At 33.7% G+C, this 25,299-nt stretch overlaps 1 protein-coding gene across 5 annotated transcripts in view; it reads right to left on the bottom strand.

Moving 5' to 3' along the window:
• Window positions 1-230: 230 nt before the first annotated feature.
• LOC126965507 (cadherin-86C) overlaps window positions 231-25,299 on the bottom strand; it is a 169,612-nt gene continuing 144,543 nt past the window's right edge. For 2 of the 5 annotated variants that reach the window (XM_050809139.1, XM_050809140.1), the window contains exons 3-15: window positions 24,352-24,542; window positions 21,843-22,087; window positions 18,788-18,871; window positions 12,890-13,015; window positions 12,310-12,574; window positions 7,150-7,342; window positions 6,536-6,779; window positions 5,019-5,604; window positions 4,566-4,899; window positions 4,338-4,485; window positions 4,125-4,255; window positions 3,487-3,792; window positions 231-3,056 (exon numbers count right to left, since the gene is read on the bottom strand). In XM_050809139.1, coding sequence (XP_050665096.1) covers window positions 635-3,056; window positions 3,487-3,792; window positions 4,125-4,255; window positions 4,338-4,485; window positions 4,566-4,899; window positions 5,019-5,604; window positions 6,536-6,779; window positions 7,150-7,342; window positions 12,310-12,574; window positions 12,890-13,015; window positions 18,788-18,871; window positions 21,843-22,087; window positions 24,352-24,541 — 5,274 coding nt within the window. In that variant the 5' untranslated portion in view covers window position 24,542 and the 3' untranslated portion in view covers window positions 231-634. Of the gene's footprint in view, window positions 3,057-3,486; window positions 3,899-4,124; window positions 4,256-4,337; window positions 4,486-4,565; window positions 4,900-5,018; window positions 5,605-6,535; window positions 6,780-7,148; window positions 7,343-12,309; window positions 12,575-12,889; window positions 13,016-18,787; window positions 18,872-21,842; window positions 22,088-24,351; window positions 24,543-25,299 lie in introns of those variants that run through there. The other 3 variants (XM_050809141.1, XM_050809142.1, XM_050809144.1) reach the window with 3 other exon arrangements.

Raw genomic sequence — 25,299 nt, 5'->3', positions numbered from 1 at the left:
ATAGATTTTAATGTTTGATTATTTTGATTGATCAGTCATGTCCAAGGGCATTATTAGGGGAAGTTTGAAATAATAAAACGATTTACTGGTAGATGCTATTGTATAATAGGCTTAAGGTACCTACGTCGTACAGGTTCGGAAAACCTGCAAACAGCATATTATTTCACAAAATGGTTATGCGAGGCCCATGACTCACAGAGCGTAATTAAGATCAAAATAAAACGAAGTGATATACATGAATCATATTATATTTTGTAACAAATACAATACCGTTTAATAACAATTATTGTATCAGTAAGTACGATCACTTTGAATGGAAAACAGTATGTACAATTGTATTAAAGCTATAAATTAATAGGACGTGTCTAAGATACTATATACAATACACGTTTTAACTAAACAACAGTCATTTGATGAAGGCAGTTGATTTTATATAATTTAATATCAATTCGATATAACTAATTTATAACAATAACTAAAGTATATACAATTCTACAAATACACCTAATAATACTTTAGGACGGAGTGCAGATTCTTTACACTATAAAAATAAGGCACATTTAATTATTCTAATTATATAAGTTTGACCAGAAAATAAATGTTTTAAATACAGTGACAAAAATATTCCTTTATTTTAATGCGAAGTTGAACTACTGTCAGGTCTCAGTTGTTTTGTTTGAACATCATCGTAGGCAATTGTAAAAACACTTTTTTTCTCTGTAATTGGAGGTCGTTTTAGGATTCCTGTTTGTTGGGATAAAGTATTCATAGCTATCCCCGAGTCATCGTCATCTAACTTTGATGCAGCGGTTTTATTTAAGTTGGCGTTATCTCCACCAATACTTATTTTTGATACATGTACTTCAGATGCAGATTTCCGATCCTTCTCGTAGTTGGTTGATATAGAAATGCTATGTGTTAGTGCACTTTCAGAAATTGCTTGTAGATTTTGTTTCCTTTTAACTTCTTCTTGGTTCACATATATTGGTTGTTGTTCTATTGATTGTCTTTTCGGCAAAACAGGTATGTTAGAGTCATTTTTAAGATATTTTGGGATATGAGTTGGCTGTATGTGACACAATGGATTCTGATTTTCATATTTATGTTCATATCTGTGTTCTGAATGTTGTAGGAGTGGATGTGCATCAGGCATTGGTCCCTCAGGTACAGGTGTTACTTTACCTTCTTTCAGAATCCTTGGATGTATAAATTCACTTTCTTTTACTTTGAAGTTTTTTTTTGTTTCTAAATTATCGTGCGTTACTTTGGGTGTTATTTTACCATACCTTCCTGATTTTTCATCGTTTGGTTCAATACCTGACTTTATCTTAGAAGGACGTTTTGGCTTATCAGGTGCAGATTTATCAGCCGGTAGTTTCGAATCTGTTGTCTTCTTACTATACCACTGCATATATCTAGGTAGACTTTTCTGTGGTATCTTACTATCATTTGCTTTATGTTCATCATCTTCTTTCTTGTCTTTATTGACTTTTATAATGTCATCTTGCTCATTATGAGAAACAAGAGATTTGCCTAATTCATTTTTCACAGTTTGTTGGTGTCTAAAGTTTTCTTGTGCTTCTGATGAAGAGACATCTTGCATCAACTTACTATCTTGACTTTTATCGCTCATGCTACTACTACTTTTACTCTTATCGTGGCGGAGTTTGGATAATCTATTCATTGCTCCTGAACCTTTTTCCTCTTTAAAATGTTTAGACCCATTAGAGGTTTGGTTTTCATCGAGCGAATCAGAAATTTCTAGCAATATTTCTTTTCTTAATTTTTCATTTTTATCATTATCTAACTTTATTTTAGTAGAGCTTGTAATTTCATTTTTGGAAGTTATAACGGTGCTTTTAGTAATATCTCCATAACACTTTTTGCTTTCAAGGCGCTCATTTGTTTTACTTACTTTAACACGTTTTTCACTCTCTAGTGATGGTGAAACATCACTTTCCTCTATAATCGGTGTTTTGATTTTCCTTTTTACTTCATAAGCACGGATGCTCCGTCGAGGATCTTTATATTTTATTTTCTTTTTTGGTTTCTTCCGCTTAAGCCACACGGGCTTTGTAATCTCATCTTTGACAGAATTTTGTGAATCATCATCGCTATAAGAGTCATTATCACTTCTCGCTTTTCTTTTTACTTCATTGAAAACATTTGGTTCAGTTTGTGTTCCAATATGACATTCTGTTTGAGTAGCCATAGCAGATTGCCCAGGTAAACTTTGTGTTTCTAATTTATTTTCAACTTGTGATGCAGTTTCTTGATTTTGAAATATTTTTTCTCTCTCAATTAGTATTTGATGTAGTAATTCATTCTGTTTCCGAAGTGATGATTCCAACAATTCTTGATTTAATGTTGATTTATTGTGTATTTCTAGAAGGGCTGTTTGTAGGTATTCAGATTTTAGAGGTACTGTACCGGGTACATTATCCTGTGAATTATGTTGTTCTTGTAATCTTGCAGCATCTATATTAGATCGATCGATCTTAGATTCCTTCCCAAGAGAAACTTCATCTAAATCAGTGACCTTGGTGTTCATTCTCTGTCTCATATAATTAGCCTCTTCACCTTGTTCTCGTATAAATCTTTCCATCAATAACTCTTTTCCATTATCAATAACAACGTATTGCGTCTTAGGTATTAATGTAACAGGGCGCTGTTGATGGATTGGAAAATTGACATATCGTTCTTCTTCATTATGACCTCTGGTAACAAGTCTTAAAATTTCCGTATTGCCTTCTTTAATATAATATTGATCTCTGCCGTGAGAAGACGAAGCGTGTTTTTGGTTATCTCCAATCTTTTTTGAACTTTCATCTTTTTCTTCTGCGTTTTTGGCGATTTCAGATTTGTTGGCGATACCAGCATCAGAACCACGATCAATTTCATGCCTTCTTAAGGAATCATTGTCTTGATCTTTGCGATGATGAAGTGTTGCTATTCTATCATAATCGTTGTCTAGATCTTCAATATACTCCTTGTGCTTATTTGCGAAAGCCTCTTGCAACTGCATTTCTTTAGTGTAAATTATGTTCGGTCCATCCCTGTGAATTTAAAACAAGATACTGAATAAGGCTAATAAAGTATCCACTAACAAATATCGAAATATCATTTATCTTTACAGTATACTAGTACTTTGAAGTGTCTTTACTACAAGTAAGATAATAAAATAGTATTGTAAATTCTGGGTGACAATTATTGTAATGGGCATGAAGTGTAAGTCACTTTTAACATTGTTAGTATTTTCGAATACTGAAAGTTAAAATTATAGTTCCATTGAAGGCACATTTTAATGATGTAATAAGACAGGATGGGCACGTCCATATAGAGCATTTCAAAATGGCTACATATTATCTGCACAAAGCTATTATTATAACTAAAAATTAATGATCTTTTTTGTAGTCTGTAAAATGCTGGTCATATTTAAATTATAATCATCATTGAAAAATTTTCAATAATACAAATTTAAATTACCTTTGCCTCAAGGAATGTCTAGTATCATCGTATTTATAGTCGTTGTCTTCAGCAGCATGAACAAATTCTGATGTTGACGATGGTTTTATATCTTTAGATCGTTGATTTCGTTTATTGAATTTCCACTGAGTTGGTTTCGTCCTCAAATCTGCTTGTTCTGCACTCCACGCTTCTCGTCTTCTCCACTCAGCAGTTTGCATTGTTTTATTTTCTAAATTTTGCGTCGATTTTTCCCTCACAGCTCTCTTGTCGCGTACCACTAAATGTACGTCGTCCTCTGTGGAGTTGACACGTATCACTCTTTTCCTAGAATTTATTAATGGATATCTATGTACCTAGCGGTTTGATTTATGTTCAATGTATATGGAATGTGCCACATTTTTACAGTGAAGTGGTTTCATGCATGCACGCACTAAAAATAAATGCATGGGATTAATGTTAGTTGGTTTTAAACCTATTTAATAAAATGTATTATTGTAATGTGCACATGAATCAAAGCACTTATCTACTGGTCATACAAAATTTGTGACTTATATGTTATGGTGTTAAAAAGCAAAATTATGTAATACACAAGATTAATAAATATTTGTTATTTTTAGCAAGATTAAGCTATTTATTTCATTTTCATTTATATTTACCTTGGTGGCATGTAAAGAGGGCATCCTTCGCAAATGCAGCAACATATCAATAATAGGAGAACAAGAGCCACTAGTACAGCTAGTAAAATTAATAACCAGAATAAAAGGCGACTTTCAGCTTTATACAAACTCTGAAAAAAATAAACATACGGTTTCAATTTTATGAACATACTGATTAAAATAAATAAAAAAAAATGTTACTGTTTTGCTTACGGAGTCACTATTATCAACAGTAGATTTTTCATCATTGCTCACAGACCCTGTAGTATATATTGTTTTGTTCCTGGCTAGTTGCTCCTGCAGTTTAGCTACGTTAATTGCACTTTTTTCTGATATTCGTACTAAAGCGATGACTTCACTCCTGAAATCAGAAATAGGTTTACTATTCTGAAATGTCACCTAATTTTATTTTTAATTGTATAGTACTATACATTCACAAACCTTTCTTGATCAGACCCTGCAGACTCATCTGCCTTGCCTTTATAAGGCTTGATATCTATAATATTGACCTTGCCTCCAGAAAGCGTGCTAAGTAGTTCTTCTAATTTCTTTCGATCTGGATTTGATCCAGGGACAATAAATGACATTGTTCTAGTTTTACTTTCTGGTGGGTAGATCTTAACTGTTGTTGTCGAAGTGAGTCTAGGTACTCCGAGATCGTAAGCTCTGATAGTCAATATATAAACTTCAGATTCATCGCTGTCTTCTTGACGTTTTTGCCTAAACTTATTTTGTACCTTATTTTTTTTCAATGGTTCCTTGATACATATTTCTCCTGTGGACAATTACAAATATATGTTCACGTTTATTTAATGTAATTTATCTACCTTATAGGAGCATATAAAATATCAAGACTATTTTAATACATATATAATATATTAAAAAAATACATACCAGTTTCTTCATTGATTGCAAATTGTTGCTCTCTATTTCCCTCGATAATTTCATATCTTATCAAATTATTTGGTGGTTCTGCGTCTTTATCAATTGCCTTCACAAATGCCGCTGATGTAAAATTATCTAGATTCGGCGATAAAACAAATTCATATAAAGTCCTTTCAAACTCTGGTGGGTTGTCATTAACATCTAATAACTTAATTATTAATGGCACTGTTACTCTTAAACCTACTCCATCATTATCTCTAGCCTCTACTAAAAAATGTAATTCTGGCATTGCCTCTCGGTCAAAACCATGATTGTTTGTTGCTACCGTAATAAGACCAGAAATAGGGTCCAAATTTAAGGATGTATTTAAATATCCTAATATGGCAGTATATTGGATTTTTCCAAATGCACCAGTATCTACATCATCCGCTTGCACTTGCACAACTCTTGTACCAGCTGTTACGTTTTCAGGTAGCTCTGCATCATAAGATAATGCCAAAAAAACAGGTGGATTATCATTAACATCGTTTAGGTAAACGGTGACATTTGTTGTAACTGAAAGGTTGGTGGATGGACCAAGTTCTTGAGCTAAAATCTGAAATTTATAAATATTATTAGTTAAATATTATAAAAATTATTAAATGTTATAAAACTTAACTGTTTCGTATCCACTTTTTAATGTATTTGCATTTATGTACGGATAGGGGTTTCATTTTTAGACTTAATTGTTGAATATTTAGTTTAGTGGATCAGTGGCATGAACAACTTTATTTACGAATGTGTCAGAATTTTGATTTAGCGCTTGCGTACGAAGTACGTATTTTTTTAAAGATTCGTTACGACCATCTCTCTCTGCTCCAGATTATTAATTTCTCCAGTATTTCAGATAAACGTAAACAAAGAATACATACAAAAATTATCATCACTTATGGTCGAATGAACTTTGACCAACATAAATTAATTAGAATTAAATTTCGAAGTACAAAATACTCATAGACCTACTGAAAAATGAATTTCAATGGACACTGAAAAAATGCTGTACAGAGGTTTTGACTATTGAAGAGTTTCACCTAAGGTAGGTTTTATCAGAGGCATTATACTCAAATTAAATTAAAGAAAAAATATGTATTAAATTGAGTTCTAAGACGGCACTGATCACTTTGACTTAGATTAATAAAGATTGTGAGTAAAGAAATGGGCTTTAAGTAACAGGGAAGGTCATGGTCAAGGCTATTTTAATGTTGTGAAAGATGTTTTGACTTATCGAATTTCGATCCAGCGAATTCACACTCATCACTCACATACACACACATGCGCTAACACACATACACTTGCAAGGATAATAGCACAAAAATATGGCTTAAGTAGGTAATCGAGTAGTCATAATACATCCACTCTCACACGCTGCATGGAAAAATGAATCCATGATCCCGTATTAGACGAACCTGAGCCTTCTTCTTTTGTGTATTGCTCCATCGACGGCAATAAAGCATATAATTTATTTCGAGAACTCTACTAACACATACCTGAAATATAACCGATTTTCTGGCTTCATAATCCAGCATAGTGTTATCCCGTACTTTTATAATGAATTGCGCATGTCTCTCCGCAACAGTTGGTGATATTTCAAAGGTCCCATTGTTCCCAATTAGCGAAAGAGAAAAAACACCATTTTTGCCAGCATCATTGTCGTTAACTTGAGGAATATAGGGGTCACTGAATGTTAGTGCAGTACCTTGTGGTGCATTCTCGTCCAGATATGTGATGTAACTGAAAGTTGATAATATTCAAAATAAGATAATATTAACTATAACACGGATTTATTGTTGGTCAACATTTGTCATCAAATTAAATACGGTAAAAATTTAATTCAGATCTAAGTTTAAGATACTGTGTTGGAAAAAGCAACTGTTGCATATTATTTATAATACTTATATAGTATATATAATACATAATGTACTAACATCTTTTAAATTACTACCTTAAAAAATATTAAAATAATTTTAATATTCGTTTTACCAACAAAAGGCAGTAAAATTTAAATCAACCAACGGTGTTATTGCAACAGACTTTCAATATAACTAACTAGTATACTAGTAGGTGACCGGGTTAATTATATAATTTTTAAGACAGTACTTACTATTCGTTTTCAAAATATGGGGGCGAGTTGTCTTTTTCCGGTAAAATAAATGCAAGTTGGACTGTTGACGACATAGCTTCCGGCTCTTCTCTGGAGAGCCTCACTTCCTCAGCAACTACAGTCAGTAGGATCGGCGTGCCTGCGTGTGAAATAGCTGCTATTTCTTCAATGGGTCTTTCAAGAGTCACTTCACCTGAAAAAACACGATTGCAATTATTGTATTGATAGATGATATTCAAAGTTTAAATAAGTGACTTGCTCTAATTATAATCTGGCTGTCTGTTTTAATAACTTATGGACCTTCAGGTTAAGAGCATACTCCCAACTTAAAGACCGACAACACATCTCTTGACCCCTGGTGTTGAGGATGTCCGTAGTTCTCACCACATCCCATCAAGTGATCCTCAATACCGTTTGCCCCTCTTAAAAATTGTATACACCAAATCGTTTGTTCTCCCCGTGGAAAATCATATATTTTCCACGTCGTGGTGTGAGGCTTTAATTATAGAATTTTATATAACAATCCCATATAACCACGTGGTTACTAACTAACACTAGTTAGTTCGTGAATTTCCTTACTACTCGAATTTAAAATAAAAAGATTTAGGCCTGAATTGACTTTGTTGAATACCGAAAAATGACTCAAGTAATAATCGTTACTCTCTAAATTAACTAGCCGGTCTAAAAATAGATAAATATTATGGTGTATAATATAAAACGATGGACTGTTATTGATTTTTTCTTTCAAATCACATGTTCTTAACAAAAAATCATAAATTTACCTCGGAATATTCAGTTTAAACCTAAACGTTCGGTTAATATTACTCCAAATATCATAATTTTTATTTTGTAATTCAATGTAATGTAATGTAAACGTAATTTTGTTTCCAAAAATACAGAAAAGAATATTACACCGGGTGGATATCTTAACCTTACTTATTCATGAAATTATTATTAATAAATAATTATTATTTTAATCTTCTCGTACGATTCCGCTACCCCCGGTCATGCGCTATCGCCCTATGAGCAAGGTCACGGGCATGTATTTTATTTTCAAACCCTATATATCTTTGGGCTGATGATGCTAGAAATTGAACTTGCAGAAATTCGAGAAGAATGAAATTTAGTATTGGTACAAAAATGTACAAATTAATTGCAACGTTTCCCAGGTAACAATCTGTAATACAGTCACGGCAAAAATATAGCTGTAGAAAAATATGAATCACTAGAAACATTTGCTTGCCAAGACCAAAAAGTTCATAATTAATAATAATCCAAAGGAAATAAATTATGAGACCTATAGTAGAGGAGAGAACAATATGACGGTATTTATGAACTCTACATTTTGGAATAAAGTATTGCTTGACGTTAAATGTTCGTGGATCTTAAAGCTATTACGTGACACAGACACGTAACTATTTAAGGAATAGTTTGTGTGGCCCAGCCATGCTATAAATCTTGGCAACTAACTTGCCCTGTGCTGGCAAAAAAGAATAGGGGAGTGCCAGGCCCAAGGGAGTAATCGTAAGAGGCGACTAAGGCCTTTTTTAGAAGTGGGAGAGTCTGCAGTCTTATGACGTCACCACGAACTGGTCATACTCATCCGGGTCAATTACCACACATACACAGAATACCGGTTTAAAATAGTGCCGCTATTTTCTGCATAGGTTATCGTCTAGGACCGAAGCCCATACCTTAAAGAGATTTAACCCCAGCGGGTGGGTACCCACTCTACCAGAGTCGGAGTACCCCTCCTCGATCATTTCCACGTTTTTGGTGATAACTCTCCTCAGATGATAGTACCTTCAGAACTTCAGAAGCACCCAGCTTTAAGCGCTCAATTGAAAAGGTGTAGACAATAACAATTAATTTTGCTTTTACAAAAAAATAAACCAATTTAATGATAAGACAAAAGCTCTAAAAGAGGGTTAATTGTATGAAGTAAACGTGCAATAATATGTGCTGGTTTTCGAGCGAACAAAGGGTGGAATTTTAATATAAATTACAATGTGAAATTATTATGAAATAATGTTGACTTGTTGGCCTTTGTAAACAATGGTAGGAGAGGCGAGATAGAAGCCGCCTTGCAGTATGTAGTAATGAGGTATTATGTGCCGAGCTAACTGCAAGGTTGCATTTGTGGCAGATATCTCAAACCCCATTAACTAGCAACGACGTCCTAAAGGTTATGGCGATGTAAGAGAGCATGCAGTTCAAAGTCAAAGTCAAATAGGCTGCAACTAAACACTTTAGAATCATCATAATAAATATTTAAGCAATTTCTTATGTATTAAAGTGATAACCCTCACTTCAAGGATTAATACACAACCAAATTTGAAAACAAAATTTTATGAACGATGCGATACTCGAACCCACGACCTCTCGCGTTCCGTGCGAGTTCTCGACTAACTGAGCTATCCGTTCGGGTGGCGTATCGTCATAAAATCTTGTATGCTTTGTTCAACTCTCAGTTGGACCTCTCGCACGGAACGCGAGAGGTCGTGGGTTCGAGTCCCGCATCGTGTATGGACTGGATAATGCCAACCGATTCAGAAGATTGTATTTGCCAGCTGATTAACAACTAGGAGCCAACAACAATCACGGATTTGGTGTTATTTGATTGTACCAAACTTGCTTAAACATTTAGTTGTACAATTAATTGTATTTATATGCCAACTTCAAAATTGGTAAAGCTTCAAATAATTAATGTAAGGTTTAACTTGTCACATGATGTTTATACCATAAGTTCAATTATACCCGTATTTGGAACTAGATTACTTCAATGATTTCAAATAGAATGTTATTGGAATTTAGTGTTAAGGTGAACCAAAAGATTGATTCGATGATTATAGTCCAATTAAAATGTTTACACTTTGATCTGAATTTTTCAGTAGGTTTTTATACATCATATATTTCGCTAAATACTCTAAGGCTTCACACAAAATTTTAACTCATTAACATACGCGTTTTGTAAACAATATGGTTTCTATAAAATTGTGCATCAAACCATATTTATTTACAGATATTGGATCAAGTGTTACGTGATTGATAGTATTAACCGGCATTAAATCCACACGTGTAAATATTGGTAATCTCATTTTATAGAACACAACTTTAAAGTCAACTGTTATAGAAATCAGTCGTCAGTCTTTTCTATTTTATGGTTTTAAATAGAATCTTAAATTGATTCGCATCGAACTGTGAGACGATTTGGTTTTCAAAACTTACAATATATCGTTCATAAAAATCAAATAATATTATCAAGCATTAACTTAACATAACCAGTGTAACACAGTGACGCCTATTTCTTTCGTAATACAGTAATGTGTAAGCATGTTTCGATCTGAAGGGCGCCGTAGCTAGTGAAATTACTCGGCAAATGAGACTTAACATCTTATATATCAAGGTGCAGGACGCAGTTGTAGTACTGGTCAGAATTTTTGGGATTTTTAAGAACCCTGAGCGGCACTATATTGTAATGGGCAGAGCGTATCGATTACCATCAGCTGATCTATCTGCTCGTCTCGTCCCTTATTCTGCTAAAAATATGATCATTAAGCTTATTATGCTAGTGCCCCTCTTAAAATAACAATGTTCAATAAATCTTACAAATGTTTTTATTACCCGACGCTAACCACAGCATTGATACCTTGGTCCGTAAGGGAAATTATCGTAACGCTAAGCTCAATTTAGAGGCTATACTTTACAAACATTTGAAACAGGAAGTAAATAAGGATGAACAATGGGCACATATATCTTTCGCGGTCATCACCGACTCCACAATTTACCCAGGCAAGAAAATTGACACTTAAGCACATTGATTCTTCACACTTAGCATATCACTTAAATATGTTAGCTATAACGGTATTTTGTTTTATAATTTCATCTTAGAAATTATCCTAACATTCTTAAAATAACTATAAATATTGTCTTAAATTGTAATATAAGTAATTGTTTTTATCTAGACAAGTCTGAGTGTATCTTAGGAGCCTGCAGATAATAAATTGATATTCTATCACTGTACAGTGAACCATTAATTTCCAACATTTCCTTATGTAAGAGAAATTACTAGGTCAGAATAGTTTCCGTTACCAGGCAAGCAGCATTGGTAGGTATGATCTGTTAGTGCGAACAATACGCATTGTGGGCGGAAACAACGTCGCACAATGCGTGTTCCTTATCCGATAAACTTCAGATATTCAAATAAGGTTGAACTTAAGACTTAGACTAACTGCGTAGTATGTGATTTACATTAACGCAAATGTATGGTTTTCCATTTCGAACTCTATTATCATTTTGTTACGCATAATGTTTAAGTCTTTTGACAATGCAATGCACATTTTTAGACTTATTACTTGTTTTACGGTTGTTACCCGCCATATTGTTTTAGTTTTGAAATTGCTTTGTACAGTAAGTGCTCAAAAATGCTCAGTGTTAAAATGTTCATTTGATATTTTTACACAAATTTCGACACTTTTCTGTGCTCCGAACTCAACTCAATGTTAAACATTCATTAATTATTTAGATATTTTGAACTAATGTATTAACTAGTACCATTGACGTATGAACATTTTATTGAATATACTCTCTTCTAATTTAAGCTAAAAAAAACATAAAACATTTGATATTAAAGCCCAGGTCAACGCTCGTGTACCTAATTTATAATCCTTAGTATATAACCTATTCATATACAGTTATTTATTTCGCCATTAATAAAAAATACTTTAAAATTTAATTTTCTCTATAAAATATTAACATAATGGTCATTCGTTTGGCAGAATTTGAATATTTTCTTGACTGCCTGTCGCTTTCGGCTAATATGCGAAATGTCTGAATTAACTAAAATGTTCACTGGAAGATCGTTTATATAGGGCTACTTTTATATTTAATAAGTTAATAAGTTATGGTTCCATAAAAAACCATGACATTGTGAAACTTTCTGATTAAATCTAAACAATTTTTTATATATAACCCTCACTTCTAGGATTAATACACAACAGCACTGGCACGAAACTCCATAGGTCCTAGGTTCGAGTCCTGCATCGTTCATAAAATTTTGTTTCTCAAATTTTATTTCTGATCAAATGTTTGTATTGCCACGTAAGCATGATTACAAAATCACAGGTGGCTGGAAAAACTTAACATTAAATAGAAACTCACCTGTTGTTTCATTAATATTGAAGAAGGGTGTGAAGGGATTCCCTTCAGACACCAGCCCATATCTGATCGGGCGAGGAGCACCCTTGTCTCCATCCTCAGCTTTCACCCTCACGATTAGGTCACCAGGAGACACCTGCCGAGGCAGGTGGGTGATTGGTGGCGCGGACGTGAACACCGGTGGCATGTCTTGTATATCTTGGACTACCACGACCACTTCCAAGGCTGCGATGTTCCTCGTGTCTTTGCCGACCTCTACGTAAGGATCCTTAAACGATAAAAAAAAATATTTTTTGTTGATCAATGAATATTTCTAGTTCTAGGGCACATAGTTCGACGGACAGATGCCCAGTGGGGCAGAAAAGTCCTTGAATGGCGACCACGTACCGGAAGACGCGGAGTAGGTAGGCCCCACAAGATGGACCGATGATCTGGTCAAGATCGGCGAAATAAGTTGAATGAGGGCACAGGACCGATCGTCGTCGAGATCTTTGGGGGAAGCCTTGTTCAACAGTGAATGTTTTGGGACTGATGATGATGATGAGAAATGTAATTTAAGACTACAAATCTGTATACAACTTACCACAGCTAAAAGGGTTAGATGATACATAGACTGAGCTTCGAAGTCTAAGGGTCCGACCAGGAATATAGTGCCTTCAGTGTTCTCCGTGGACACTCGCCGCTGACGAATTGCAAACAAGGGAGAACCCTGAAAAAATATTTAAATAAGTAATTAAACTATAAAACCCATACAGAGCTGTATCTCACTCCAACATTATTTCTATCTGTTCATAAACTATTTTGTCGGTTGGTGAAAGCTTCTATAGTAATAGATAATCATTATTTATTTGTTTAACAAGTTTTTTTAAAAAGTACTTATCCTAATTAAAAAGAAATAAATGCAATAAACAACGTTAAGTATTTACATAAAAGTTTTAGAAGCTGAAGCCAACTAGTAAGAACCTGTATTTCGGCTTACAGAGCCAATCCCCTCGAATCACAATAAATAATTTACTTATATGTTTGCATTTATATATGTAATAAATATTATTTACACTATAGTGGTCTGTGGACTGATCCTCTCTTTGGGTGAATAATAATAATGTTCATGATCACACAGTATAAAATAAAGTCGCTTTCCGCAGTCTGTCCCTATGTATGCTTAGATATTTAAAACTACGTATCGAATTTTTTTGAGGTTTTATTAATAAATAGTGATTAAAGAGAAAGCTTTATATGTATTATATATGCATAACATAGAATAGAAACACTGATAATTTTAGAAGATTCTAGAGGAATGTAATATCATAAATAAACACTTTCATTGCACACGCCGAACCTATGTGATAGATCAATATGATATACTACTGAACACCTTTAAAAGGTCTATTAAAAATCCACAATAGTATGTGCCTATCTCTTAGTGATACCCCACAATAACCATTTTTAATACTTTACGAAAAAAAATGGCTTTATTACGAAGCTATTTTACCAGTGGGAGGCTCCCTTGCACAGGGTGCTCGCTAGATTATGGGTACCACAACAGCGCACATTTTTGCCGTGAAGCAGTAATGTGTAAGCATTATTGTATTTCAGTCTTACTTTCGGAAATTACTGGGCAAATGAGACTACCTTTTATGACTCAAGGTGACGAGCACAATTGTAATGCCGCTCAGAATTCATGGGGTTTTTCAAGAATTGTGCGCGGCACTTCATTGTAATGGGCGGGGCGTATCAATTTCCATCAGCTGAATATCCTGCTCGTCTCGTCCCTTATTTTCATATTTTTTATGACAACAAAAAAAAAAGCAACACTGCAATCCTTATCTGATTAAGTACTTTAAATACATTGTGCATATAATATAGATCAATATGGCATTTATAGCATGTAATGTAAATGAATATTTTTGAAGATATTACAGATTTAAAATGCAACGACTGGCCGGTGAATGGCGGCGCGTGCCTGTTAAGAAGCCTCTAAAGAAAACATGTTGGTATGGTCTAATGACAGATTATAACTGATGAAGAAATGTTACTTTTACGCAAAGTGTAATGTAAAAACACAGTTCAAAATACACGCGTTTAAGTCCTTTAATAAGGGGTTTATTTAAATGTGTAACACTGACGTTTATCAAATAAAATACTTTGTGTAACTAACAATGACGTTCTTATGTATAAAACGTTATAGTTAGTCAGCAATTGAATGGATGATTATTGTCCATCAAATGAACATAAAATAATAGAAGAATGTATGTTAATTTGATTAAGTTGTTTAAAAAAATAAACTTGATCATCTGATGTGCATGTTTTTTATTATTGTTTTCATTTATTGTTCATTCGTGGATTCGTTCGTGAGCCTACTTTTTCTGCTTCTTTGATACGTGGTAATTCAATATCCATTTTGGTTTGCACCCTCTTCCAACTACTCAATAAAGGAAAGGAAATATATTTAAAAAAAATTGCCCTTAACACAGCCGAGGCAACTGATATTTTATCATCTGTGTATATTATGCGTACTGCGATATTTAACGAGTTAGTGAGTAAGTTATTCAACAGGAAGGACCAAATAAATATTGATATACAAACCGACTAACAAACGAGTGTTGATAAAAATTCACGCCTAAATAACTCTCACGTTCCTGTGACAATATTTGTATTAAAAACATGGTTTTATGTTATAGGTTAGAGAGAATCAATATTTTTCTGTCGTTATGTGCTGCTAGGACGACAGCTTAGGTGCTCATTAGGCAGGCTTGACGTGTTATAAGATATGACAACATTATTTCTATAAACAATTTAATAAAAAAATGATATTAAATGTGTGTATTTTCAATGTCCCACATTGAACAATCTAATTTACAATAAGCTAAGCTAAAAACAATATTTCTTTAGCCAATCGATTATCCTTCAAGCGGTCGCGTGACGTCGACTCGACCGCATTCAATACATTTTAGCTGATACATAAAATAATTGTCATCGCTTGCTTAGATCCTAAGTACCTTGTCATATTTTCACTGCCCACCAAATAAACACTTTATCTTTACTATCCCGTGCTCCCCTTACCACATGGAAACGACACCACGGGCCTGTCGTCGAAAAGGTTATGCGCGACGCTCAAAGCGAAATGAGTCTTCCACACTTGAGGCCACTAACGTCGAGTGCCATAATCAAAGAATTACTTCGACAAAGTCCGTGAGTGAGTTCTCAGTGATCAAGAGTCAGAAAGTTCCAACAATATAGTTTGCAAGCAGCAGAAGCAAGTACCTACTTGTAACAGCACAACCTGCAGATGACGTTGCAAAATATGCCCAGCAAAAAAGGAGGTAATCGAAAGCTCATGAATAGACATCATGTCTAAAAAATATTAGATATTTGTAAAAATTACACTACCTTGCAATTAAAATGAATGCTATCTTGGCGCAGACACCAATTTTGTAGATGACTAGACTTTAGATGATATTCATTTTAATATTTGATCTCATGATACCACCTGATTTAAAAAGAATATTATTTTATACTAGATATTTATAACTAGTTACAGGCAACTTGAATGGTTTTTCTTTCTACACCAAAGAAAAGTAACTTTGTATTTTTTGGTTGTATAACTTACACGTAAAGTTTAATTTCTTTTTTTCGACAAATTACTATTCAGAAAATGAATAATATTCTTAATAATAAAAAAATATTATGATCTATAAGTGTTTTATTTCTGTATAGGTCTATTAGTTTAGGCGCGACCGTTGCCATTACAAATGGCCACGCCTCGCTTGAAGGTTAATATAAATAAGGTAAGCTTTCTTCTAATTCTTATAAATATGCCTATCTATGTTTGTAGTATGAAAAAACGTTAACAGCGATTTTAGAGAAGAGAATGAATAGCTCTGAGCAGATAATATCATGATAACAACATCTTATAATTAAATATGTATTACTAAGCAGCTCGGATAAATGTAAAGTGCCTCTGTGCATAGCTGCTCCCGTCACTCACTGAGCTCGGCAGCCGGTAGCGGGCTTAGAGTAATAAATAATAGAGAGACGCAGAACACACGAAGATAGAGGTAAAAATATCTAAAACATCACAACACAACACAGATTTATTAGAATTTACCCGTAAATTTATCGTAATATTAAGGACACATCAAAAGATAATTGGATGTATAATCCTAAGTTGTGGCGTGTCGTGCGAAGGTGGAATTCGGCGGCAGGAATCAGGTTAAACAGCTCTTCGGAACACTCCCCGTGATAAATGCGGTAGAAGACACACAACGAAGTGACTTCTCTACGCAACGCCAAGTGATCCAGCCGTCCACAGCACTGGGTCCCCCACAATTCAAGCTTTTGTTTATATGGAGCTAAATAAGTAACCTATTATTACCTTGTATCATAGATACATTTTTTTTTATTTAAGTTTATCATAATAACATAAAAAGAGAGTGTGCATTAGACTAAAAGGCTAAAGTAAAACAAAATATTAAATGATAGAATTGTTCAAGAACGAAATGAAATTACGAAATAATCAAGAACGTACGTACGTGCTTCATTTGACATTTCAATTGTTTTAAAAACATTATTTATAAATGTTCACAAAAGTTGTTAGGGGTACAAAATAATATAGTTACCCTACATACGTAATATTTAAAATTCCAAATGCGCGTTACATAAATTGAAGTCACTAACAGAAGTTATTAATGTCTTTTAATTTAATAAATAAAGAAGCGCCCGATGTTGTCTCTGCCTGGTTAAATACTCTAAGACGTCGGCTGTCGGACTCACCGCGTGGTTAGCGTTCACTGCTTAGATTTATCACGCCCCAGCTATTATTAATTGCCTTGTAATTTGTGCAACATCACTGCATGCAATGCCCTTTGGTGCAACGAAATATTAGACCATGCAGAATAACTTTAGGAGAAGAAAGTTATTTCAAAAACTATGTTATTAGCATTGGTAAATAACAATAAAGATAAGGGCATAGTCTAGTATTTTAATTAATCCGTACTAAGTGATATTTATTTTTTTGTTTGTATTTCTGTCAATATTTCATGACTAAAGCAACCCAACCGATTTTGATTATTTTTAATTATAATTGTCGGAGGTTTTGTAAGGAATATGAATAGGTCGACATAAAATGCTTATATTAAAGTTCATATGAGTTTGCGCTTTATTACAATTCTAAATAATTCATGGAAGCTTTGCCAACGGGTCGCCAAAATTTAATAAAAATATCTACGGCAAAAGTTTTTTTCATTTCAGCGCAATAAAATCACTTAATAATAATGCAATAGTACAATTGATAAGATGTTTTCAAACCGTTGGCGTTGCATAAAACAAAAAAGTTGTACAACATTTACAAGTCACAATGATAGTCCGCAAATTACATGACAGCGAGCTAGCGAAGAGATTTCTAAGAAATGTTTGCATGATTCAATTTTAATGCTTACTTGCATGGCGTATTAAGTTCTATGTACCGTGTAAATCATAAATGAGTTCGCCTGTGGTAAGCGTCAACGCTACAATATACGCTCAGTGTAAATGAGACATATTAGGCCTTATACACATATTATTTGTAATGTAAAGTTTTCTGTAGCGAAAATATTTATTACTTTTTTTAAATTTAAGTAAAGATACTATGAGTGAAAGTTTGTAAGTAAATAAAAAATAGTACATGGCAATATTTGTCAATAAAATATCTCTTCACCTGCATTACTTTATCATCTTCATTAGCTGGATGTGTGACGTTCATCTACAATCAAGTGTCTGCTACCATACTACCATACAATACTGCTACCATAATGTGAACTGAACGTTACGTATGTGATATTTTCAGTTCGACAGAGATCGATTCTTTCAAATAATCTCTATACATCCACATAAAAGTTTTCATCTGATAGAATAGACGGAGGTGATCGATTATCATGAGATCAAAAACTACGAACAATATACAGCTTTAGTATATTAAAAATTTCAATTGCAATAAGAAATATATTAACAAATTGCGTTTCGAATAGATGATAGAGATCTAAAAACTTCTGTGCATTTGGAAAACGTTGTAAACGATCTAAAGTAAGACTTGAAACTGGTTTTAAATTTAATGATTATCACGGTTGAAATCGGTTTGCTTATAATAACATTAGTAATTTCGCAATAATCGAAAAAAAAAAACATACGTACCTATAAAAAGGAACCCTCACTACCGTGCTATTCGCGGTGTTTTATAAACATACATAACCTAAAACCGTAAAATGTTGGTGAAAGGTTAATTCTCAATCTACGGCACTGTTAACAACTCATATTTTTTTCATACATGCAGTATGCAAGCTATGATCGGAACATTTGACCGCCATGCAACGTGTCGTGTGTTTCCAGCCTACTACAAGCGCAGCATTCATTATGCGTTTACAACGAAATGCGTGTCGAAGACTGTTACCGGGAGCATCATTAAACGATCGCCGCTTGTTCACTTCTAATGAATAATTCAACTCACCCAAAGTTCCAGTTCCAACGGCTTCGGGGACACTTGGTTCTTTCTTGCAATCACTATCTCCAGATCAGTACCACGCTTTGCGTCCTGTACAAATAATTACAATAATTGAAATCATTTCTTCTTCTTGTTTATTTTATTTTGAACCAAAGTTTATGGACGATGCGGGACTTGTAAAAAAAATCAGTGTATTTGTAGGATTACTAATTATGACAGTGATCACGACCATTATGTTTACAAAGCATCCTTGTACCAACAATGAATTCAAGCTCTAAAGGTTGATGCATCCAAAATAGGATAATTTATTTTTAATCAGTTTATTCTTTATTACTTTTTATGAAATATTTGATATTTAAAACGCTTTAAACTAACACAATTCATACTATATTGGATGCAGCATCTTACAAACTAATTTGTTACTTATGTATATTACAGCCATTGTAAAATACTCTATTGATTGAAAAGAGTGGCCGTCTAGTTTCTTGTATATTCTTCTCACGAGTTCTACTTTTTCTAAAGATATGGTAGATTCAGTAATTTAAAAGAAATATTTATAATGACGATTCAAAAGCGCTTAGTTTAGGCCTAATTGAATTAAATTTATTTGACTTTTACTTTGACTCGAACCCGCGCTTATTGGATTCCGTCCATCTCTTACTAACTGAGCCAACCGTCCGAGTGATGGATCGACCGTAAATTTTGGTATGTCTTGTTCAACTCTCATGGTGTGGCTCCGATTTTAGTACAAATTAAATTTGTATATTTAATCCCAGAATTGAGCTATATCACTTAAATATAACAAACTGTTTCTCTTGTTTTCTTAGACTTTAATGTAGATCAATCTATGCTTATTTAGAAAGATATATTATCTGTTACTTCGACCATTATAATGCAAGGAACTTTCTAAATGAACTGGAATCTAAAGATTATCTTGACTTTTTAACTAATTGCATAATGTACCCGTCTTACGAGACAACTTTAAGAAATTAAAATATAAGATTAATTAAGGCTTTAACCAGATTAAAACAAAATATACATTTAAAATATAAAATACTTAGAAATGCAACACATTTAAAACTGAGACCATTAAGACGGGAATTAAATTAGTTAAAAGTTAAAGTGACTTTTATGTTGATGCAAGCGTTCTGTCGCGTAGGCAGTAATTCGAATGACTTACCATATATTAACAATTTAACACGAAAGATAACTCCCGTAACATGTGTATTTAACCTTTTTATCTTTATTTAATTTTGTTCCATATATAACATGATTATAGTTACACATTTACTTTTATTTAGAGACTGAAGTCTTACGCTTGGCTATGAAACGCTCGTTCAGTTAAAGTCGGCTTGAGGTCAGTTAGAGTATATTTTACCAGAGTAATTTAGACATAGTCAAAGAAATGTGTTTTTTACCATACCTAATATTAAGACCACCGTTGGCACGTTGGCTGCGGTTCGACCATGGTAAAGACAAATATGGCCAACCATTTTATTGTGGCCATATTTCCCCTTATTCTAGTTTATTTATTTGATAGAAGATTATTTGGATAATATTAAGTTTATCGGAGGGTTAAGCTATAATCTTTTAGCACATAACTTATTATAATGACAAAATGGAATTTAGATATTATTGTATAATTTAGATGTTCGAGACTACAATAAATTAAATAGGAAGAGAAATTTTCTTTTTATGCAGTTAACATATTTTTATTTTAGTTTAAAGAACATTTCAAATTTAAAGATATTAATTCGAATCTAGACTCTTTTTAATTACTTCTCTGCTATGCATATCTAATTAGATAGTAGACCAGTGGGAGGCTCCTTTGCACAGGATGCCGGCTAGATTATGGGTACCACAACGGCGCCTATTTCTGCCGTGAATCAGTAATGTGTAAGCATTACTGTGTTTTGCTCTGAAGGGCGCCGTAGCTAGTGAAATTACTGGGAAAATGAGACTTAACATCTTATGTCTCAAGGTGACGAGCGCAGTTGTAGTGCCATTCAGGGTTTTTCAAGAATCCTGAGCGGCACTGCATTGTAGTGGGCAGGGCGTATCAATTACCATCAGCTGAACGTCCTGCTCGCCTTGTCCCTTATTTCCATAATAAAAGACAGTGTTGCATTATATACAAGACACCCAAACTGTAAGGCTGAGACTATATCGAATATGTCGGGTTGAACTAATTCCGATATTTCGTAACTACGGTTATCATCATCATCAATCAACGGTGCGCAGCTGTTACATGACGCTGTCTATTCGATGACATAGTACTATCTATATTGCTATATCTATATTGAATAAGTTTCGTGTCTATAAAATGTAGAGGATTTGGAAATATCTAGGACTCATGGTAGGTTGGTACGAGAAAAATATATTGTTACCTGCATCAAAGTCAAATAAACTTAGGCTTAAACTAAGCGCTTTTGAAACGTCACTACAAATTTTTCTTTTAAATTTCTGAATCTACTAATTGTTCGAAAAAAGTATAGGTCGATAAACATACAGGAAACTCAACGGCTACTCTTATCAATCAAAAGAGTATTTTACAATAGCTGTAATATACAAAACAATTAGTTTGTAAGGTGTTGCATCCAATATATGAAACGTGTTCAAAGCGTTTTAAATATCAAATATTTCATAAAAAGTATTAAAGAATAAACTGTATAAATATAAATGATCGCATATTGGATGCATTAACATCCAAATTAAATTTTAAAATTCTAAAAAAAATAGAAAATTAAAATAAAATATAATAATTTGTACAATTTTTTATGTTTTTTTTTTAAAGTGATAACCCTCACTTCTGGGATTAATATGCAAATATTGGAGTTGAGCAGGTTATCAACTGTAAAGTAGATCCTGTAGATTAACACAACCTGAGAGTTGCACAAAGCATACAAGATTTTACGTCACTCGAACAGTTAGCTCATTTGGTTAGAGCACCGGCACGGAATGCGTGGAACCGGAGATCGTGGGTTCGAGTCCTGCATCGTTCATAAAATTTTGTTTTTCATTTTTTATTTGTGTATAATTATTTAACAAAACTGGTAATTACCTCTGGTACTAAAATTATTCCAGGCTGATGAGGAAATATAGTGTCCCTCGGGGTGGTAGCGTTGGTCCCTGTGATAGAGCAAGCGATTCTAGCACTTCTGCCTCTCGTGTTACGGACTGAAAGCCGGAAGTCCACGTATCGACCTGGTTCCAGCCTCCGTAACAAGATGACGTTGGCTTGACACACGGAGTTGTATCGCGTGCACGGTAGAGTTTCTATGCCGATGTCCAAACGACCCATTTGACCTTAGAAAGTATAACAAATGATTTAGACTTCATTTTAATATACAGTTTATTATAAATAGCATTTATTTTGTCAAAATTCGTTTGCAATTTCACTTGCTACGGAAACAAATAATGCTCTGCGAGCGCAAGAGATTCACTCAGTATTCTAATTTTGGGAAAATTTATTTTATTTTTAGTTATTTATTTAGAAATACCAACATTTATTTTCATCAATGCATTATATATTACGATACAGACAAAACATTGTACTAAATTTAACAAACAATTACAGGTATAAAGTATAAGCTTTAAATAAATTTTACAAATTTTAATTTGGTAACACTTCAAAGAAAAAAAAACATTAAAATATTAACAAGATAAAAAACCAAATATGCGAATGAATGGTTAATTGTACAATTCATATTCTACTATTATTATATAAGACTTCTTATATAATTATGAATACATTTTATTCGTTTAACTTAATAACGGGATAATGGGTCCGGCCCCGTTAACAAGCATCTGTTCAAAATAGTTGTCACTGACAACCACCTGTGCAGGGCCTACATGGAGGTAGAAAAGATGGCCACATATCGTCCTGTAGCGCTGAAATGTGGCCACATACCAGGCCCAACACCTGGGGTCACCGAGGACTAACCCCTAAGATATGGACATCAAAGGCTTGAGCTACTTCCTAAAGGAGTTGGGATGGTAAGATTAGTAACCCAACCTTATCAGGCTAAAAAGACGCACAGTAGACGTCGATTTGAAGAAAATAACCTAAACAAGCTATTGCTTGGTATATTTACTTTATATAAATGGTTCTAGCTAGGTGGTATCTTCATCTAATTCAAAAACTTTTGGTTTCGGACAGGATTTCTTCGAATTATTTACTTTTCTGCCTTGAACATCTTTTTCGTACGAACACTACGTTGACGGCCAGATTTTTCTGTCACAAACAGAGTAGTTCTCATTGTGGCTATTAATAGCTCGGTACACGAACATATTTATAATACCAAGCGCATGAAGAGTTTTAAAAAGTGCATTTGGCTCCATATCTACTTTGTGTAATGCAATCATAGCGATTCGGTTCTCTTTATCACCCCACTCCATTTAAATATCGCAAAATATTGTACAATGTATTACTGCCACAATGAGAAATTCAATGATAATCAAATAAAATTGACAGATTCCAAATTCAAATGTAATATTTTGTTTATTTTTAATTATAACAGTGTTTATGGCCAGACTAAGTATTGTTGTTTGTCATCATCACACCTTAACTTTAATTTAGCAGTTGATAATTTAAAACCATAAATTAACTTTCTAGAAGAAAAAATAAGTCTACAATTAAATAATAATCCAAATACACCAACTACGAATTAAAGAAAGACAATAGATGCTATTTTTACCTTAATAATGTTGAAACACGAACTTATATTGCATATTTTACTTATCTTATGCTTTAGTCACAACAATACGAATCGCATCAAATAATTTTAAAAATCAGAGAAATAAATTAAAAAAAAAAATATAATTTGTATTAATTTTCGACAATTGTAATATCTTACTGATAATTAAATTCATTAAATTCCACATATCTAACCTTTATCCCTCTCTCTAAGGCGCGAAAATTCAAAATTTTAGATTCGTATAAATACATATAAACGAGACTTAAAAATTTATTTGCCTGAGAAGTTTCACTTTTGACATGTGTATCATACTTGTACGAAGGCACGTTTTTTATGGAAGAGGAGGACAAATGGGCGTACTCACCTGATTTTAAGTGATCACCACCACCCACATTTTCTTGCAACACTAGAGGAATCACAGTAGGGTTGCCGGCCTTTAAGGAAGGTGTACGCGCTTTTTTTTTGAAAGTACAAATGTCGTATCGTCCCTGAAACACCACACAAGGAAGCTCTATCCACAGCTTCGTTGTACTTAGATCAAAGTTCCTTGAAAACCGTGGACGATTTTTATGCGATTATGCGCAGCGCTCATGATGAGTATAGTTGCGAGTTGCAGTAACTCTTCAGCAAATTAGCCTTTCGACTACACAGTTCTCTCTGGAGAACTTGGAACAAGGCTCATGTTACCACTAGGGGGTGCAAGTAGTTTTATAAGGTAGATTTAAGGAATATATCGATAGGAACTAACAAAGGTTTAAGGGAATATTGTAACTTAAAACTTGTACGTCGTACGTTGTTACGTCTTGTAATTTATATAAGTGGTATGCTTGAAATAAATTATATTATTATAATATAAGAGTCAAACAATCTTACCTATAAGTTCAAAATGGAGTGGGTAGTCGAAGTCTGAGTCAGAAGCTCGCACGCGGTAGATGACAGAGCCCACGGCCGCGTCCACTGGCACCATCACCAGGCGCATCAGCGTGCTGGGGTCAAACACCGGCTCCGAACGTACCACTCCCAGCAGCAGTGGTACTACCACCAGCGATAGTGTCGACGTCATCCTGAACAACAATAGGAACATTCAAACACTGCCACATTCAATAATCAGTAATCAAATATTCATTTATAATTTTTTAGTATAAGTTTCCGTGTGAAAAAATACGATTTAATTGTTTAATATAATTTCAAATATTATTTCCCATTTTTTGGCTAGAGCATAGCTTTCATAATTCTTCTTAATCATTCAAACACAAAAATATAAATTTTGTTGAAATCTCTTTTCTTCTTTGTTGAGTTAAAATCTCTTCTTTCGTTGTCGATTTTGGATTTTTCGGAATCCTGATGGACATCCACTTATTAGATATGGGCAGGGTAATAGGGTAGATGCAGATTATCAGTGATTGCTGAATTATATTTTTTTACCTATCATATATATAGTAAAGTTTAAAATACCAAGCATGTAAACAAATGTATTTTTAAACCAACTCACAATATTTCCCAGTATCCTTTATAATAGGTGATCCTAATTAAAATAATGAAAGCCACGAATTAAATTATAAAGCATAATGAATGCTATTTTCTGCACGGGGATTGCAAAAACAGTAGCTCGTATCACCATAAACAACATTCTGCCATTCCACTTGACTTGAATGACCAGAATAACTACGCACCTCATGTGTTGTAAAACTACACAATTATGCCATTATATTTATGCTGGCCACAGGACGAGGTTATTCTGATCACTTGAATCATAATTACATCAAAATGTGCCGCCTACAATTAGTTGTCTTTCGAACACAAACATTGTAAAGCAAAGTA

This window comes from Leptidea sinapis, chromosome 7 (assembly GCF_905404315.1).
Source record: "Leptidea sinapis chromosome 7, ilLepSina1.1, whole genome shotgun sequence".
NCBI classification, from domain to species: Eukaryota; Metazoa; Arthropoda; class Insecta; order Lepidoptera; family Pieridae; genus Leptidea; species Leptidea sinapis.
This window is presented reverse-complemented; position numbering and strand designations above follow the sequence as displayed.